At 34.5% G+C, this 19,460-nt stretch overlaps 1 protein-coding gene across 9 annotated transcripts in view; it reads left to right on the top strand.

Annotated features, from left to right (window-relative positions):
* The window catches only part of zfh2 (Zn finger homeodomain 2), a 193,786-nt gene that overhangs the window by 113,411 nt on the left and 60,915 nt on the right, over nt 1–19,460 (top strand). For all 9 annotated transcript variants that reach the window (XR_004977376.2, XR_011397415.1, XR_011397413.1 and 6 more), the window contains exons 5-6: nt 2,817–2,998; nt 9,923–11,863. Coding sequence is in view for 4 of the 9 variants with exons in the window: in XM_036367160.2 (XP_036223053.2) it covers nt 2,817–2,998; nt 9,923–11,863 (2,123 nt within the window). In the remaining 5 variants the exon portion in view is untranslated. The remainder of the gene's footprint in view (nt 1–2,816; nt 2,999–9,922; nt 11,864–19,460) is intronic.

The following is a 19,460-nucleotide window of genomic DNA, read 5'->3' as shown; positions in this document are numbered from 1 at the left end:
CGGTAGCAAGCTAAACTCCAACTTATCCAGAATCGACCCCGACATACCAAATATATGTTCAGCGTGCAATAAGTTCCTGCATGACTCCAACCACCTCTTTGTACGCCCAGCGAACCCCACTCATCTAATGCCCCTCTCGCTATGTTCCGGTCCCGTCGAAACAGCACGTTTCTCGGGCCTACCGTTAGATAACTTCGGTGACAGCCAACCAAATCTTTACCACCTAAGCCAATAACAACAGCATCAACGACACAATTTAGCCACTTTTTATAACCCGAGCAGGGTATAATACGTTTACCACGAAGTCGGAGATCCTATAAAATATATATATAAATGATCAGCGTGACGAGCTGAGTTGATTTAGCCATGTCCGTGTGTTTGTATATACACGAACATGTGCCTCCGTTTTTAAGCATCGCTCCAAAATTTTGCACACGTCCTTTTCTCTCAAGAAGCTGCTCATTTGTCGGAACCGCCGTTACTGGACCACTGTAGCATATAGGCATACAAACTGATACTGATCTGTATCAAGTTCTTGTATGGAAAACTATTTAATTTGACTAAATATATTCACGAAATTCCGCATAATATATTTATACTCTCGCAACCTGTTGCTACAGAGTATAATAGTTTTGTTCACCTAACGGTTGTTTGTATCACCTAAAACTAATCGAGTTAGATATAGGGTTATATATATAGGTATAAATGATCAGGATGAAGAGACGAGTTGAAATCCGGGTGACTGTCTGTCCGTCCGTGCAAGCTGTAACTTGAGTAAAAATTGAGATATCTTTATGAAACTTGGTATACATGTTTCTTGGTACCGTGAGACGGTTGGTATCGCAGATGGGCGTAATCGGACCACTGCTATGCCCACAAAACGCCATTAATCAAAAACAAATAAATTGCCATAACTAAGCTCCGCAATAAGATACAAGACTGTTATTTGGTACACAGGATCACATTAGGGAGGGGCATCTGCAGTTAAATTTTTTTTTTTAAAGTGGGCGTGGTCCCGCCTATAATAGGTGTAATGTGCATATCTCCTAAACCGCTAATGCTATAATAACAAAATTCACTGCAAGCAAATATTTTTAGAACCCCTACCTACAGTGTGAAAATAGTTGAAATCGGGTGGCAACTCCGCCCACTCCCCATATAACGGTACTGTTAAAAACTACTAAAAGCGCGATAAATCAAGCACTAAACACGCCAGAGACATTAAATTTTATCTCTGGGATGGTATGAGAAGACTTTATAGGAACCGCGTTTAAAATTAGACAGTGGGCGTGGCACAGCCCACTTTTAGGTGAAAACCCATATCTTGGGATCTGCTTAACCGATTTCAACCAAATTCGGTGCATAACGTTCTTTTCATATTTTTATGTTATAGTGCGAAATCGGACTACAACCACGCCTATTTCCCATATAACACCATTTTCAATTCCATCTGATTCTTTCACTTTCCACTATGCATATCAAGTAACAATGATTATATCGGGGTAAAACTTTGCGTGAATAATACGTTTAATGTATGCCACCTTGTGACCAAAAATTGTCTAAATCGAACCAAAACTGTTCAAGCCCCTAAGTACTAAATATGTGGACCCCAGTGCCTATAGCTGACTTTCTGCCGAAAATATCAGCCAATCCACAAAGAAATCTCAAACGAGTATACCATTTAACTTTGCGAGAGTATAAAATGTTCGGTTACATCCGAACTTAGCCCTTCCTTACTTGTTTTAATTTGTGAAGGGTATTCTAGCTGCAATATAACCGAAGTTAACGTATTTCCCACTACAGGTTTTATTAATTTTTGTGCTTAATTGAACAAATGAGCACGTACTCGGAGCAACTAGGAAGGTGTGTACATCGTACTTAAACATAGCAAGCGTACATTGCCTCTAGGATATTTTGCATAGATTTCAATGAATTTATACAATGGGCAATTAGTTGGGACTTCGTATAACTCATTGCTTAAATTATTTCATCAAAGTATAGAAAACACTTCGTTTACATGCATGAGTACATAATTGGCTTTTATATGGTGCATCGTGGGATTCCATCCCCCATCTGCAGAATCAAGCGTTAGTTTTGCCTCGTTTGTATCTCTGGAGAATCACGGAAATCCCAACGCGCTAACCAAACGTAAAACCGATAAAGCAATCTCAATTAAATCAAATACGCAACCTCTTTCATAACATAAATGAACAATTGTATGAGTCTAAATAAAAATATGTCCAGTATTGTAGCATACAACAGACTGTATCGCAGCTGATACAACGGCGGGAATGCAGTAAAATTACCTACCCAATGGTGCGGGTATCTCATTAGCTACTGATTTTATACCATTTGCACAGCCCCAAATGCTCTTCACACAAGCATAGAATAAATATGCATGAGAATTGGTAATTTTGTTTATTATCAGTTATTTCTATTATTATTAGGAGTGTGCCAATACGAGAGAGACCATAAAATTCCTGGCACACAGATGCATATGAAATTAATATAAAAGAAAATTAAGAATCAAATATTTATGTAATTGGAATACACGGTATTATAATATATGAAATAATCATTATTTTTATCTGCAGAAATAAAGTAATGAGTATACATACTTACTCATTGAAATTACATTGCCGAATTAATCTAGAGATCTTATCATATACATAAATAAATAATTTTGTTTAGTTATTAACCCAAAAAAGGAATTTATACATACGTATTAGTTACATAGTTTCAATTTAATATATATATTTAATATATGCAAATGTGAAAATCTGTCAATGCTAATCTCGCGTTTGTTTATTTGACAGGTGCGAAATGATTTTAAATTCAACGCGTCTTAACACAGGCGTTCAAATGTCAACACGTAATTCTTGTAAAACATTGAAATGTCCTCAATGTAATTGGCACTACAAATATCAGGAGACACTCGAGATTCATATGCGTGAAAAACACCCGGATGGCGAGAGTGCTTGTGGCTACTGTTTGTCCGGTAAGTAAACTTATTATGTTTTATCTATCAAAATTTGGTGACGTGAATAGTCCAACGCAAAGACCGGTGGAAAAACCTTTGAAAATGGTAAAAAGTGAAAGAAGTTCACATTTGAAATTAATTTGTTTTTGCATTTTTTGAAATTTAATCTAATATATATTTTGTTGAAAATTTGGTTTTTTCGATTTTAAGTCGAGATTAAGTTTCCTTCTTATATTATAAACAAAAAAACACAGTGTCTTTGAGACATAAGTAGGTAAGTTTTCAACTTTAATGAAAACATTTTTTTGGACAATATAAAAATTAAAAACCCAAAAACTTAGATATTTGAATTTTTTCACAAAAATTTTGAGGTCATGTGAAAAGGGTGTAAATACAACAGTTGTACATATTATATATAAACTTATATAACTTTTTTCTATGGGAGTCGTAATTTTGCCGGAAATCGAGTTAAACCGTTTTTAACCCTTAAAAATTCAACCAAGCCACTTCCCTTCCTCTTCCCGACTTCAGATCGCCCGTTAATTATTTTTCATTTAATTTTTGATATTTTATCTTTCATTTCCTTTGGTTTTCATTCTACTATACCTTTTTTTTACGTTTAAAAATTATCTTCCTTGGTCTAATAACAAATATTCTTAGTATTCTTAGTGCTCTCTTAGAAATAATCTAAGTTATAATAATCTTATTATGAACTTGCGGATACCTTTTTGTTTTCTGATTTTCTCTACTTTGTATAAATTGTCATTGGCAAAGAGAATGTGCGTTATATAGTGTTTGCTATTTTCTTTGTAAATATACAATATTAAGCCAAAAACTGATCTTTATTTTTGCGTCATCAGGTTAGCAGATGCAATTTATCTTTAACTTATCTCCAGAGTTTGAATACGTCTCGACCTCAAATTTTTTGTACAGCTCAAGTGCTCTATTTTCTTTAGTATAGGTAAAGAAAAATCGCTATTGGAAGGAAGAGAAGGCAATAATCGCAGCATATGAAGAATTACAGCTAGCTTCAATAACTGAAATTTCAGACAGAGTGTACAGAAGTCGAAAAGTTACATAAAATTTCTTGCAAAAGATGTCGGGGTACGGTCAAAATAATAAAGACGGTAACCATAAAGAGATTTCGGCTTGGAAATCTGATTGGCGCTATGTTGTCTTTTCACATTATAAGAAATTTAATTTGGGAGGGTGCGATAGATACAATGCTTATTTCTATGATCTTCGGGAAAGAACAACAATCAGTTGGAACAACAACTTAGTCGTGTGTAAAGCAACTCTTATTTCTATGATCTTCGGGAATATGAACATCAGTCGGAAGAACAACATAGTCGTGTGGGCGGTGTGACAATTTGGGGAGCCATCTCCTACTATGGTACTTGCAAACTGCACTTTACTAATACTAATATGAGTGCAAACGCGTATAAAAATGTACTGGAAACTGCTTGTCTCTTATTTAAAATTTTTTCTTTGGAAATTTGCACGACATGATAATGCACCAATTCACACCACCCGGGTCTTTTAAACTTTAATTTAAAAAAAAGTTTGGATTTAATGCAGTATCCGCATTACTCAACGGACACCAGTGTAATAGAGAAAATTGAATTAAAAATGTCTGGTCATCAAATTTCACAAATCGCTAACTAATTTGAGATCGCTCTTAACAAGGCTAGTTCGACCCATTCCAAATAATATACATATGCTTAAGCTACTTAATACATAAATTAAAAAATATGTTTTACACTGAAAATGACAAACAATAAAGGTAAAATGTGCTAACTTCTTGACCTAATTGAAATTATTATTTTTTTTGTTCATATAATTTAAATATATAGATATAAGATGAAACAGTAATTGTTATTATATTCAGTATAAAATTAATTCGTTAATAATCGCAAATAGTTTTTGCGATGGGGCTTCTTTAGCTTTAATAGGAATTAACCAAAATTACTTGAACCCGAGGTGTGCTATCCTGATGATGCGGAGGGTATGGCAAATTATTGAGGCACATTAATAAAATAATAATAAAAGGTACAGTGACTGTAAATGTGGAACTTAAGCTTACCCAACGATTTCGATGGATAAATGAACTAGTAATTTTGGAATTATACTACCATATTTCATATTCTACAGAATAAAACGGCTGTTTTTAACATCTAAAATTAATCCTTATATCAAAATGATCAGGATGAAGAAACGATATGAATTCCGTTCCTTCTATCTAGGCAAGCTATAACCTGAGTACCACTTGAGGTATCTAAATAAAACTTGAGGGACACCCGTGGTTTAAACTTTTTGTTTTTAAAAGGGGCGGTGCCATATTTGCTAAAACGTATAGTGTACATAACATATCTCCCAAACTATTGAAACCACATAACCGAAGCTGATAACATTTTTGCTTAGCCTTTCCTGATACAGTTAAATGGGTCAAACCGGATAATAACTACGACCACCCCCTACAAAGGTTACGTTGAAAACTACTAAAAATCAGTTCGGTCGCTAAAGAAAAAACCATACGCGTTCAATTTTACAGTAAAGATGGTGTGGTAGGTATCACACCGCCTGCTTTTAATGAAATCTCATACCTCAGCGACTACTTTACCAAATATAACCATAGTTGGTAAATAATTCTTTGTTATTGGATTGAAAAGTGGGCGGACCCGACTTACAATGATGCTCTTTCCCGTATAACACAATTTGAAATTCTAATAGATTCTTACACTTTATAATATTATATATACATAAACACTAATAGAGATATCGGAATAAAAATGTATGCAAATAGTATCTTGAGGTGTAGTTAAAATTTATAAAATCGGACCATCAATTTTCATGGCCCCATATACCGTCCAAATGATATATTAGATTGTGAAAATGGGCGAAAATCTGACTACAACCACGCCCACTTCCTAAATTTTTAATTCCATATGATTATTTCACTTTTCAGTGTATAAATCAAGCACTAATGAAGTTGTCAGAATAAAACTTTGTAAAAATAATGGTTCAACCATTCAGCTCTCTCTAGTCTAAACGTTTAAATCGGATCACAACTGTTAAAGTCCTCAGATACCGAAGTAGACCGCAGTGTCTAGGCCTGACTATTTACCGAAAGTATCGGTCAATCTTTGAGATATATTATTAAAATCAGCGAGAGTATTTTCCCGACAATAATGTGCTCTCTACAAAATTGAGTAAAATCGGTTAAAAAAATCGGTCCTCTAGTTCCCATATACCTAATATAAAATTTTTCAAACTTCCAGCTGATTTTATACCACATATATCGGTCATAGAGTTATTTTGATGAAACTCAGAAGCCATTTATATTTGGTAATGGCTAAAAAGCGTTAGAATCGAGTCAACACTTCCCTAGCCCCTATATACCTACTGTTCGAGTTTTAAACGGTTGGCTTTTATCGTATATGTCTGTCAATATGTAAAGTATCTTACGTACGTGAACGTATAATACTCCATATATTATATAAGTACTATATTTTATTGCTGAAAATGTGTAAAATCGGTCAGCGAATTACCACAGCTGCCGTATACTAAATACACATAACAATGTTCGTTATTCTATTTTCATTAAATTACGTGGAAGCATGTTCTTTAGTAATTCCAAAAATTATTACAATCAGTATAGACCTTCTACTAGCTCTAAAATATACAGTGATCTTCGACTTTCCACCTGAGGCTGAACCGTCTATTGGTTTATTAACTGGTATACCTATTATAGTTTTGCAATTTTTTTTTAAATAGTTATACTTGTAATGTGTTATAAATCAGTTAAGCAGAAATTCAGATAAACTTTTTAAAAAAGTAGTTTCGAGAATAACTGGTTTAAAGATCCAGAAAAATTACGCCTAGTGTCAACCGACCCAATCGCTTTGGAGGTCATGGAGAAAAATCTTCCGATTTTTACTACATTTCTAGACAATTCCGAGGTATGACTTCTCTATCATGCTTTTTTAAAAATCAACAGACATATTCAAACTAGCTTTTTGTGAAAAATGTTTGAATGCGCTCAGAATGAAAACTTTTTTACTTGTAAATTGTATGTACATATATCTATGTGTTAAATGCAAACAACTCACTGAGTGGAATCATCTTTAACAAACCACCCCGATGCAATGTGCCGAATTGATTAAGGGGGATGATGGGCTTTAAAATTAGTTAATTACATATAAAATATTTACTCAATCAAGGAATGCGTGAATTGGAAAGCATGACTACAGAACAAGTTAATGGGGTCGGCAATGATGGCATGCGTTGATTAAAGCTCTCATTTGGAACGATAAATGATTACCATATAAATATGCTTAATTTGCATATAGCGAATGGTTGTGTCCTACGTGTCTTATTGCAAATTATGACACGTTACCGACGTACCGATAATTATCATAACGAGCTCGTGTAATGGAGCAAAAATCAACTGTAAAATGTACAGGCATTACGACACGTGGGGTAAGTCTCTAACGCACGGAAAGTCGAACGCCAGAGAATTGTTTGCAAATTTGCATACAAATGAAATCTACATGTTCGATTCCTTTTTTCACTGAGACCAAAATATCAATGAAATCCTTCATAAAATCTTTAAAGCGGAAATTACATTTGAAATTAAATATGAAAAAATTGAAGCTATAATACTCTTCACAAATAAAAAAGTTTCCGTACAACAACTTGATTTTGATCGGTCAGTTTGCTATTTGCTATATTGATTTGATCTGACCAATTTACTCGAAGACTATACCGTTGTTTTGGATAATAACGCATGCCAATTTTCGTGAAGATATCTCGCCGAATGAAAAAGATTTCCATACAGGAACTTAATTCCCATCATTTAGTTTGTAAGGCAGCTATATGCTATAGTGGTTCTTTTGATTTGGCTTTTATTCGATGTGGTAAACAAAGACGAAGGACACAATAGAAATCAACTAAAACCAGTAAGGCATACATTAGTTTTTATACTCTCGCAATTTGTGCAATGGCGGTGAAATACTATGAGATGTAGATAAACTTGTATATTAAAAATTTTGCAAATGAATTTAAACATTACTTCATTTATATTCGTGTCCGAGATATTTATGTTAAAATAAACCTAATTAACTGAAATGAAATACAGTCATTCAGTATAACGAACTTTCGGAATAACGAATTTCCGGTTTACCCAACAATCAAAAATATTGTTACCCCTTGGAGACGTTCAATCTTGACGTTTTGATCCATTTTGAAATTAACGCTTATTCGAGGTGGTAGGTTTCCCGCGATAGGTCTAAGAGCAAAGTGGGAGCCCTTATGTTAGTAACCGGGTACCCGGGTACCCACCGTGGTGTATTTGTGTGAATAGCTTAAAAAAAATTCAATATTTCATTTTAAGCTCTCAAATCGTCGTTTTTTAGCTTAAAAGAATGCTATTTGTGAGTTCATTTTTTAAATTTTTTTTTTTTATTCTACGTTGTTATTTTGTTTTTTTTTTTTAAATTATCACTGACTATTCATATTGGAAGAAAAAAATTTTTTGGAAAAAATTTAATAAAATAAAATAAACAAAATAATAATAATACTCAGATCGTGGTACCCCGGTACCCGGTTGCTAAAAGACGTCGGTAAAATTGGTTACTAACATAAGGGTTAATAGGAACTACCGTCATTTGATCACTAAACACACTACTAGTAGACTTTCTCAAAGTCTGTGGACCTACCAACTCATGTCGTGGTTGGTTATGAATTAAAGCATACATTGTTAGCATGAATGGTAATAATGTGTCCTAATACCAACAATGGATAAAACCGGGTCCCCATATAAGGTTTTTCAAACTACTTGGTGGATTTATTTATACTCGTGCAAGGTATCAGTTAATATGTTAGATGTCTTAACAAAATTAAAGGAACTAACTATAGCCCATTCAAAATTATAGACTACAGTTAGGAAGCGAAAATGGATAAAATAGAACCACTACTAAACTCAGCCCCGAACCACTATACATATATAAATATTATTATTAATCATTGATTCAGTATAGGATCATATATCGGTATATATCTTAACACAGCATTAATTTTGTTAGATTGAAACTAAGTGATTATTTATAAATTAATAAAATGGCAGATATGATTCCAATCAATTCACGTTTTCAACGAATTACGAATATTAAATTAATTTGAAAAATGTTTAAAGATATCGTTTTGCCAACACCGGAAAATATACCCTCGCATTTGATACCTAAATATTCCGAATGTACAAATGACCTTCCTTACTTATGTTCCCCTAATAAAATATTGAATTGAGCAGATTAAAGTTATGTTTTCACTAATGGATTTAACATAGGTAATGTTATACTGTATCTTATTTAATTACTTCATCTAGTCCCTTAAACTGCGAAGCTCCTAGACTCATTCTGTAGCCAGACGGATGACACTTTTTGCAATCTCAACAACTATTTCGTTTTCCGGAAATCCGGTCTGGCCTGGAAACCAGTATAGGTATATGCAGTCGTTTTCCGGCCGCACCTATAGCTACTGCCTCTCTGCTTCTTAACACATTCTCTTACGCAAAACGATGTGAGGTTATTGCCTTAATTATTGCCCGTCTGTGTAGATGTTGTAAGTTCCACTGGCGAGTCGCATGCTCTTGCGCCATCCGCCCTTTATAGTGTGACTTGAAACCTTCTCTCCCAAATAAATAAAAATATTAAATTAAATATTTTAAATTAAAAACTAAATGAGATAAGGTCATGAAGAATAAAACGCTCTCTTTTTCAAAATGGCATAATGGTTTAGACGGCAAATACATTTGAGTGCATATATAAATGCAAAAAAATCTGTTGCCGAATATATATGAAAAATTACAAAAGATTTTACTTCTTTAATTTTTCAAAAATGAAATAAAAACTTGCTTCTCATTACTGACATTATTCTTTTGCACAGGTCAACAGCATCCCCGTCTAGCACGCGGCGAGTCATATTCTTGTGGATACAAACCATATCGCTGTGAAATTTGTAACTACTCGACAACGACAAAAGGCAATCTTTCCATTCATATGCAGTCCGATAAGCATTTGAATAATATGCAGGAGTTGAATAGTTCACAAAGTATGTTAGCAGCCGCCGTCGTTGCTGCTAATAGTGGAAAGGCGGATGTTGCATCCAAAATGTTGCTATCCAACAGTGCTGCAGCTGCTGCTCAACAACAACAGCAAGCACTACCGCAGTCTCAATCCCAACAACCACACTCTACGCTTGTCGCCAGTTCGTCAATGTGTAGTACCTCCGCTTCTGTGAGTGCCAGTGGTCTCGCCAGCGTCGATGGCATTGGAACTAATTGCAACATGCTCAATAAAAATAAGCCGTCCTTTCGTTGTGACATTTGCAGTTATGAAACATCTGTAGCACGAAATCTTCGTATACATATGACCAGCGAAAAGCATACGCATAATATGGCTGCACTGCAAAATAATATCAAGCACATACAAGCTTACAGCTTTTTACAGCAGCATTCGCAAGTTGTAGCCGCACATCAGCAACAACAATTAGCAGCAGCAACACAGGTATCACAATCACAATTACCAGCACTGGCCAACAGTTTTTTGCCAGAAATCGCTTTAGCTGATTTAGCTTATAATCAAGCGATAATGATCCAGTTGCTGCAGCACAACTCTGTTAGTCAACAACAGCAACAACATGAATCTGTTGCCAAAATGCAGGTAAAAACTTCACCATGTTCCTCACCGCGTTCCATGCAAATAGAACAGCAATCAACAGCTCACCAGCAGCAACAACAGCAACTCCAACAATTACGTCAACATTTACAGCAGTCTTATTCACCGAACAATAGTTCATCAATGTTATTACTTTCGGCTGATCCGTTCGGCACCAGCGATGTAAATTTGCCTTCCCACGTTAGTGGTAGCTGCAGTAACGACGAAACGTTGGAGCCACCCATACATGCCGATCCATGTCCAACAAACCTGTATAGTTGCTTAGTATGTGAGGTGTTCGGTACAAATAGTTTAGACGAATTAAACCAACATTTGCTGATTGATCGGTCACGTTGCTGCAACAAGCAGCAAGCTACACCAACAAATGCGGTCGGCAACAGTTGCACCGAGAATGCTAATGTCACTAATACAGTTAATAGCAATGATATAATGGTAATTTTAAACAACAATTACGTTTGCCGATTGTGCAACTATAAGACTAATCTAAAGGCAAACTTTCAGCTGCACAGCAAAACGGACAAACATCTGCAAAAATTGAACTATATAAATCATATACGTGAAGGCGGTACACAAAACGAATACAAGCTAAAACATTTACATCTAGCTACTAACACAGTACAACTTAAATGCAACTGTTGTGATTTCTACACAAATTCCATCCAAAAGCTGTCATTGCACACGCAGCATATGCGTCATGATACGATGCGTATGATTTTCCAACATATACTGCATATCATGGAACAGCAAAATTTTGAGCGAAACAAAACCAAAGAGATGGCACCACACTCAAAAACTCATTCACCTAAAGATGCAACTGAAATTGTTCCAAGTATTCGTGAGTCGCACAGTGTTGTGCCTGTTCATGAAAATGATGGGAGTGACACCAACCACAGCAGCAGCATTGCAGTGGAAGACACGCCGCAGTCGATGCAAAAGTCTTTAACATGTCAATTGTGTGATTTTAGCACGTTTACGTTGCTTAATATGATCCAGCACGTGAAAAGTATGCGTCATATGCAAATAGAACAGTTTGTAAATCTACAACGACGCAGCGAGCAACTTGATCCTCCTAGTCTGGATGACATTTTCAAGATGGTAGAACGACCTACACTACAGTCTTCGGCACTAACAGCTGCTGCAAGACAAGAAGGTAAGCAATTTATTAAGCGTTTAATAAAATTATCAGTGTTGCTAATTAAGCAACATTTACCACCTAACATATGTGCCTAAGTTTTCTATGATTTTATAAGGTTTCTTTTAGCGTTATTTTATCTTTTAAAAGTAAGTCCTAAATTGAACTTACAAACTTTGAGTTGCTCGGTTGGTTGATTGGTTGGTAGAAAGGGGAGGCGCATGAGCGCCAGACCGCAGGCGGCCGCACTTAGGCCACAATGAGACTTAGTATTTGAGCTGTTTATTTTATAAATATTTTTTAGCAAATAACTTTTACTCCGACGTTGTTCGCACATGTATTCGAATAGCGCCATTCAGTCGTATAAGCAGTAGGTAATAAAATGAATGAATTCTATGAAGGGTTACAGGGTTTCTAAGTTGAATATACTATATTGCAAATGAATTTCAAAAAATATGTGTCGTACAAAAAGTTTAAGACTGTAAAGCCGATGAGTTATCAAGAGGGGGCACTCTTATCTCGCTAACATCGGAGTGGGGACGAATTGGATCTCCGTTGTCATTTTGCTTTCTAGTAATAGACCTATGGACCTCGCGTGTAGGTAGCTGGCATTGATCGACAACCAGCTTCTGCGGGACTGCGAGATCATTCTGGCCTAGAGTAGAACGCAGAAGATCTACTAAACTACTTGCCTTTAGTAAAGCACATCTTGCCGCAATCGTAAGAGTTCTTACTGGACATTTTCCAATATTCATTCATTCTGTAAGGCTAAAAAGCCAGTCGGATGCAAATTGTCAAAGTTGTATGGAAGGAGGTGAGGTGGAATCAACTAGGCCCTTTCTCCTCCATTGTCTAGCTTTTGCAAGACTGAAGTTAAAACATCTCGGCAGTCATACCTTCGACGAACCAGGAGACATAGGCAAAACTGACATTACCCGCCTTAAGAAATTTGTGAATGGCTCAAAGCGCTTCGACGATTTATTATAAATTTTATAGTTTTCTATACAAAAGCTAGATTTTGACTGATCAGTTTGTATGGCAGCTATATTCTAGGTCCGATATCGACAGTTCCGGCAAATAAACAGCTTCTTGGTGAGAAAAGGATTAGTATCCTTCTGGATGTTACAAACTTCGTAGCAAACTTAATATACCCTGTTCAGGGTATAATAATGATATTCATACCCTTGCAGTATCTAGCACAGAGTATCCTAGTGTTGTTAACTTAACAATTGTTTGTAACACCTCAAGAACAGTCAAGACAGATATAGATTTTTGTGTACAAAATTGATTATGATGAACAGACGAATTGAATTCCGTTGGTCCGTCTGTTAGACGGTCCGTCTGTGCAAGCATTAACTTGAGTACAAATTGAAATATCTTGTTGAAACTTGGTAAACGTATTCTTTGGCACTTTGAGGTGGTTGGTATTGTAATGGGTGTCAAATCTAAACACTGCCACGCCCAAAAATATAAGACTGTATAAATTAGACAAAAATAAAACTGAATCGCAATAGGGAAAAGCATCTCATAACATTTTTAGAATGTAGGCTGGGCTGCACCCCTGAGAGGTATTATATACATATGTAGGTATATATGTATCTCACCAACTATATATTATACTTTATTATAAGTTGTGTTCCTAGTATAACTGAGTTAATTCATGGTAAAATGAAACTAATTTCTTCTCAAAACAAATAAAATATATTTTCAATAAGTTGATGGATCAGGGGGATCTCACCCTATATTCCCTGAAACCAGGTTTTCTCTCTACTGCCCTGGGTATACATTAAATGTTATTGTAATAACATATGTACTTATATATTTAATAGGTTAGTCTGGTAGGATGGTGGTCGTTAACATATGAAAATGTTATATACAAATAAAGACGAAAGCTTTAATTTCCGGTATAAGAATCCAAAGGTTTGAACTCAAAGTCTTACCAGTTCCACATATTGCGTACAAGAAAAAATACCGCCTTGTTCATTAGCAACAATCAATAAGAGTAATCTTCCAATAAGAGTGATATGATTTTTTTTTCAAAAGTCGTATATCATGAATAGCACGTTCAATATTAATGTCACAATTTCTTGAAATTTTCGAATCGTCAAACTTTTCTCGCAATAATTCGGTTGTGTTGTATGGCACGAAGCCCTGTAACGGTGTCACCAGCTTCATTTCGAAAGAAGTACGGACCTATGTTCCACCAGTTCAAAAATCACACCAAATTGTCAATTTAGATGAATGTAATGGTTGTTCATGAATAATTTGTGGACTTCTTTGCACCAGAATTGACAGTTTTGTTTAATACCCGAGCACAGGTGGACGATTATTACGACCATAAAATGGGAAAAGCGCACGAAAAGTTGCAATTGGAGTACGATTATTTTGATAATAAAATTTAATAATTTGTAAACCTTGCGTATGTTTTAATACCCTTCAGAAATACAAAGGCCCCTTACAAGAACTTGATTCCGAACGTTCAATTTGTATGGCAGCTATATGATATAGTGATCTGATCTGACCAATTTCTGTGGAGAATAATTTGTTGCTTTAAGCAATACCTCGTGCCTAATTTCGTGAAGATACTTCGTCAAATAAAAAAAATTTCCATGCAAGAACTTTACTCCGATCGTTCAGGTAATATGGCAGCTATATGCTATAGTCGTCCGATCTATACAATTTCTTCGGAAATTAGATTAATGCCTTAAATAATAATATTATACACGCCAAATTTCATGAAGATACCTCATCAAATGAAAGAGTTTTCCATACAAACACTTATTCCGATTGTTCAGTTTTTATGGCAGCTATATGCTATAGTGGTCAAAGTGGACAAATAAGCAGCTTCTTTGTTAGAAAAGGACAGGTGCAAAGTTTCAGATCGATATCTCAAAAACTGAGGGACTAGTTCGCGTATATACAGACGGACAGACGGACGGACAGACAGTCGGACATGGCTAAATCAACTCAGCTCGTCACGGTGATCATTTATGTAATATATATACTTTATATAGTCTCCGACGTTTTCTTCTGGGTGTTACAAACTTCGTGGCAAAATTAATATACCCTGTTCAGGGTATAATCACAGATCACGACATATTAAAAATTACCGAAACTACACTTAGAAATCATATCATTCCTATTGGAAAACCCGATACATACATATAGTAAGTTCGGTCATGCGATGCTATGGGTATAATATACAATAAATACTTCTACATATATAATAAACTATTCAATACAGTGAATATATTATTTACGAATAAAGGCGAAAACGTAGTTGCCGGTATAAAAATCCAAGGGCTTGAGGTTTAATTCTGAAAATGATTCATACAAATATTTGCCAATAGAGAAAATAATGAATTTTCCATTTGGCATTTTACTGAACATTTAATTTAATTTTTTTTATTTAATTTTGAAAACATGCTTAAGTTTAGAAATATATGTTTTTATTTATGAATTGTTTTACTTGTAATATAATTGGGATATAAATGATCCTACCTTTTAAGGTGGATCAAAAGGGACACAGTGTGTTAAATTTTACTAAAATCGGTTCAGTAGTTTAGAAGATAACCAAAAAGAAAACGTGACACGTAAATTTTATACATATAGATATGTGTATAGTTAATCTATATGAGGATGACGCGAAGAAATGAGTTTTGTGTGGCTGTCAGTTCGTCCGTTAATCAAAAAAATGAACGGTCCGAAAGTACTTAGTCTACAAAAAAATGGCGAATTATTCCTCACCGAGGTCTCCTTTCACCTCGATTCATGCAAAAAATTACGGAAATTTTAATTTTGTTTATATTTTTTCACTTGTCAATATTATATTATGCATTTATGCCCTCGCTTCTTCCAATCGTCGAAACACTTTTCATATTGTCCTTTTGGGATAGGGCGAAAGAACTTTATTTCAATAAAATAAAAAGTAATTTACAAAATTTCTTTATGTATTTCATTTGTATATAGTATACAAAAAAATTGATTTGCACACAAAATATAACATATTTAAGTATGTATTTACATTTGAATTAGAAACGGCACCAGTTCGCTTGAGAAAACAGAAAATACAGTTCAATTATTCATATTTTTTATTTAAAATTTATTGAGCCAATTCGCAATGCTAAGCTAAATTTTAAAATTAATTTCTATTTTGCTATTATTGATACTGCATTCTATGAATTCAATCTATGAAATATGCGATCAGTTGAAACAAATTGCTAAACTTTTGGATTTTTATTTCATATTGATCAACTGCAAACTTTTGCATACACAGCTATTGTTGAACATTGTAAAAATTAAAATGTCATTAACTCAGATTGACGGATATAAGTAGAATACAAGGTATTGGCTGATAAAAGTACTGGACTTTCAAATTATATTTGTTCAAACGAATTAATACATATCGTTCTAAATTTAGTTACCGCAATGTGTGAAGAAGGACAAAAGACAACATTATGAATAGAAAATGAAGTGGCACAAACTCTTTTCCAAATTAAAGTCACGAAAATATTTAAATAATTAACTTTTTTTGTTGTACTTTTAGTTATAATGGTTTTTAATAATTATGTTAAACTTTCGGAATATGAGTGTTGTTATTTTTTCTTTCAAAAGTTATAAATTGTTGTTAAATCAAAATAGGCTTAGAAGGGGCGCAGATGTCTGGGGAATATGGAGGCTGGGGCATCTTCACAGTATTTTTTTTAGGGGGGAGGGGTAGGGTTTCAAGGTAAAAAAATAGACTTTTTTTGCGAATTTTTTTCTTAAATATGGATTGAGTAATTTTATTCGGACTTTTTGTACATTATTGAGCATACTTTCGACAATATAGGGTAATTTTTTCATGCAGGAATATTGAAGCATAAGCCGGTAACGGAGCTTCCCCCAGAACGTCTTGAGAAAAAAACAATTTTCGGTGTTCACCATAACTCGGCTGGAAATTATCCGAAAGAAAAAAACCAAAAAAAATTAGTTAATTTATGATCAAATCTTCCCCCCTACGTTCTCTGATAATTTTTTTTTTCATTTAAAAATTTTTGGCGGCTATTTAAGGTGTAAACTGTTATTTTCCACTAAAAATTTCGCCATTTTGGGGGTGGAAAACACAATTAATGTAACAAGTAAAAATTTTACTAAACGTAGGGGGGCGGTATTTTATATGTCGAAGATGTGTATAAAGTTTGAAATGAATCGGTCAAGTAGTTTTGAAATGACAGTGAACACGGACTTTGAAAAAGTAGTTTTGAGAAAAACGCGTCTAAAATTTTTGAACTATTGGTTGGAGCGTTAAAGACCAGGAGATTAATAAGACAATAACTTTAAGAATATTGCTTCTATCGACCTAAACTTTTGACATATTCTTGAAATGTTAAACAATAAGATAAGAGAAACAAAAAAAAATGATTTTTCGAAAGTAAAAACCCTACCCCACCCCCCCCTTAACGAAGAATTCACATTTGTTCTTTGATCCATTTTTTTTACCAAAGTACAATCTCCAAGATCATAAAAATATGTCTAACCTTAGCGCCTGCTACAGACAAAATAAGCACTGAATGCAGCCGAAATTTGTATTATACTTCAGGAGCATGTATATCAACAAAATACTAAAAAAAAATTGACAATTGGACTCTCCCAACCCCCGAAACTTTAATTTAAAAATTGCCGTTGTTTTTATAATAAAAATAAACATGCGTTTAATAGTACCCGTATTAGTATTTAATTTACGTGGATACATTTACCCTATATTACTTTAACTTTTTACTTGCGAAACTTACTTCGTCTTAGTGCAATACATATCGCATGCATACGGATGTATGTATGTGTAAAAACGTTCAAATGGTAAAATAAATATACATCCATACTTAAACATGCGCATAATACAGAGAAAGTGTATGTGTTGAGGTTGTATGGCAATTATCTTCCCGCCTTTAGGCGGCTCAAATGAACATTGCCATACGAAATTACGATGCTACGTACATATGCATATATTTGTTGAATGTGTAAGAATGTATGTGCCTTATTAATTTAATTTTTAACAAAAAAAAAAACAGTGTTATTAAAGTAAAATACAATAGTAATACAAAAATATACCATGGTATGCAGGAGTGTGTTATATTGTATTGTTTCTGGTTCCATTGTTATGTTTTTGTTAAAACTGATTTGGCCTGCTGTGATGACGAGAATTACAGATTGGCAGTAACGCACCACGCACTAAGCACAAAATACTAAACGCACAAGTAACCGAAAACCACCTTGAACTGCATCATAAAAATACACACATGCGTACCTACTTATATGTGTATGAACATAAATGTATGTGCATACCGAATGTGTTCAAACGTATGTATAAGCGATCAAAGCTCTGGATCGAGCGATTAGCCGACTCGCTTGCTGATCACCCATTCTGGAGATTCTGCATTCCCACGAATTCTATCTTTCCAAGCAATATACATGTCTGCTGAATAATTTCCAATAAGCGCACCAAAGACTACGATAACAACCAGAACAACAAAAATAATTCCAAAAAAAGAGAAGTACAGCGGCATCATTGTTGTTACTATATGACCGTTGATACAGTCATACCGATTTGTATACTGAAGAGATTTATACGATTGGCCCTTAAGGAAATTATTGCAAATTATTTAAGAATGCAAAAACGATTATGTGTATCCATCGAATTTGCAATTAGTGAAGAGTGCACCAAACCACACCATTCTACCTAACATAAATACAGCGCAGCAGCAATATGTATGTCTTTGGTCTGCGTCGTACAGAAACATATAGCTACAGCCTTTAGAGAGAAGGGTGTATAGTGTGAGCAAATAAATGCAACTCTACTGAAGAGTAGCGCAATACTAGTATTCGTGGCTCTTTGTCATATGCATACTGTAGACGACGTCGAAATCAACATTGGTGTTGGCGTATCATTGCTTTTGTAAACACCTAAAATAAACTAATTGAACACAACAAAATTATAACTAAAACAATGGTATTACAAGTAATTAATGAAGATTATTTTTCAAGTCGCAGGATAAACAGAAATCAATATGATATTTGTGTAGATCATACGTGAATATATGGATGTGCGGACCTTGTACCAATTCAATCAATTTTAAATGTCTATTGAATTTTTCCCTTGTCGTCTTTTTGATATTTGTATACCCTATTAATATACCCTAAGTTTGCCACGATGTTTTTAGCACCCAAAAGAAAACTACGTAAATTGTAAACAAAAACGTAAAACGTTTGTAAACTCGTGAAATAGACCAAAAAAGTAACGGTAAATTCTTGTTGTAAATTTGTATTCATATCATTTTTGGACCCTATTAAGTATATATATAAATGATCAGAGCGACCAGCTGAGCCACATCCGTCTTTCTGTGTATGCGTGAAATAGTTCCTCAGTTTTTGAGATATTGATCTGAAATTTTGCACACGTCCTTTTCTTACCAAGAAGCTGCTCATTTGTCGGAATCGCCAATATCGCACTGCCACACAAACTGACCGATCGAACTTAAGTCCTTGTACTATTTTTATTGACAAGTTTTATGCACGCTATAATCTTCGAAGAAATTTTTCAGTATTATGGCTGCGGTGCAGCCGAAGTTGACCTTTG

Source organism: Bactrocera oleae, chromosome X, assembly GCF_042242935.1.
Source record: "Bactrocera oleae isolate idBacOlea1 chromosome X, idBacOlea1, whole genome shotgun sequence".
NCBI lineage: Eukaryota > Metazoa > Arthropoda > Insecta > Diptera > Tephritidae > Bactrocera > Bactrocera oleae.
The sequence above is the reverse complement of the archived record's forward strand: the minus strand, read 5'-3'. Positions and strand labels throughout refer to the sequence as shown.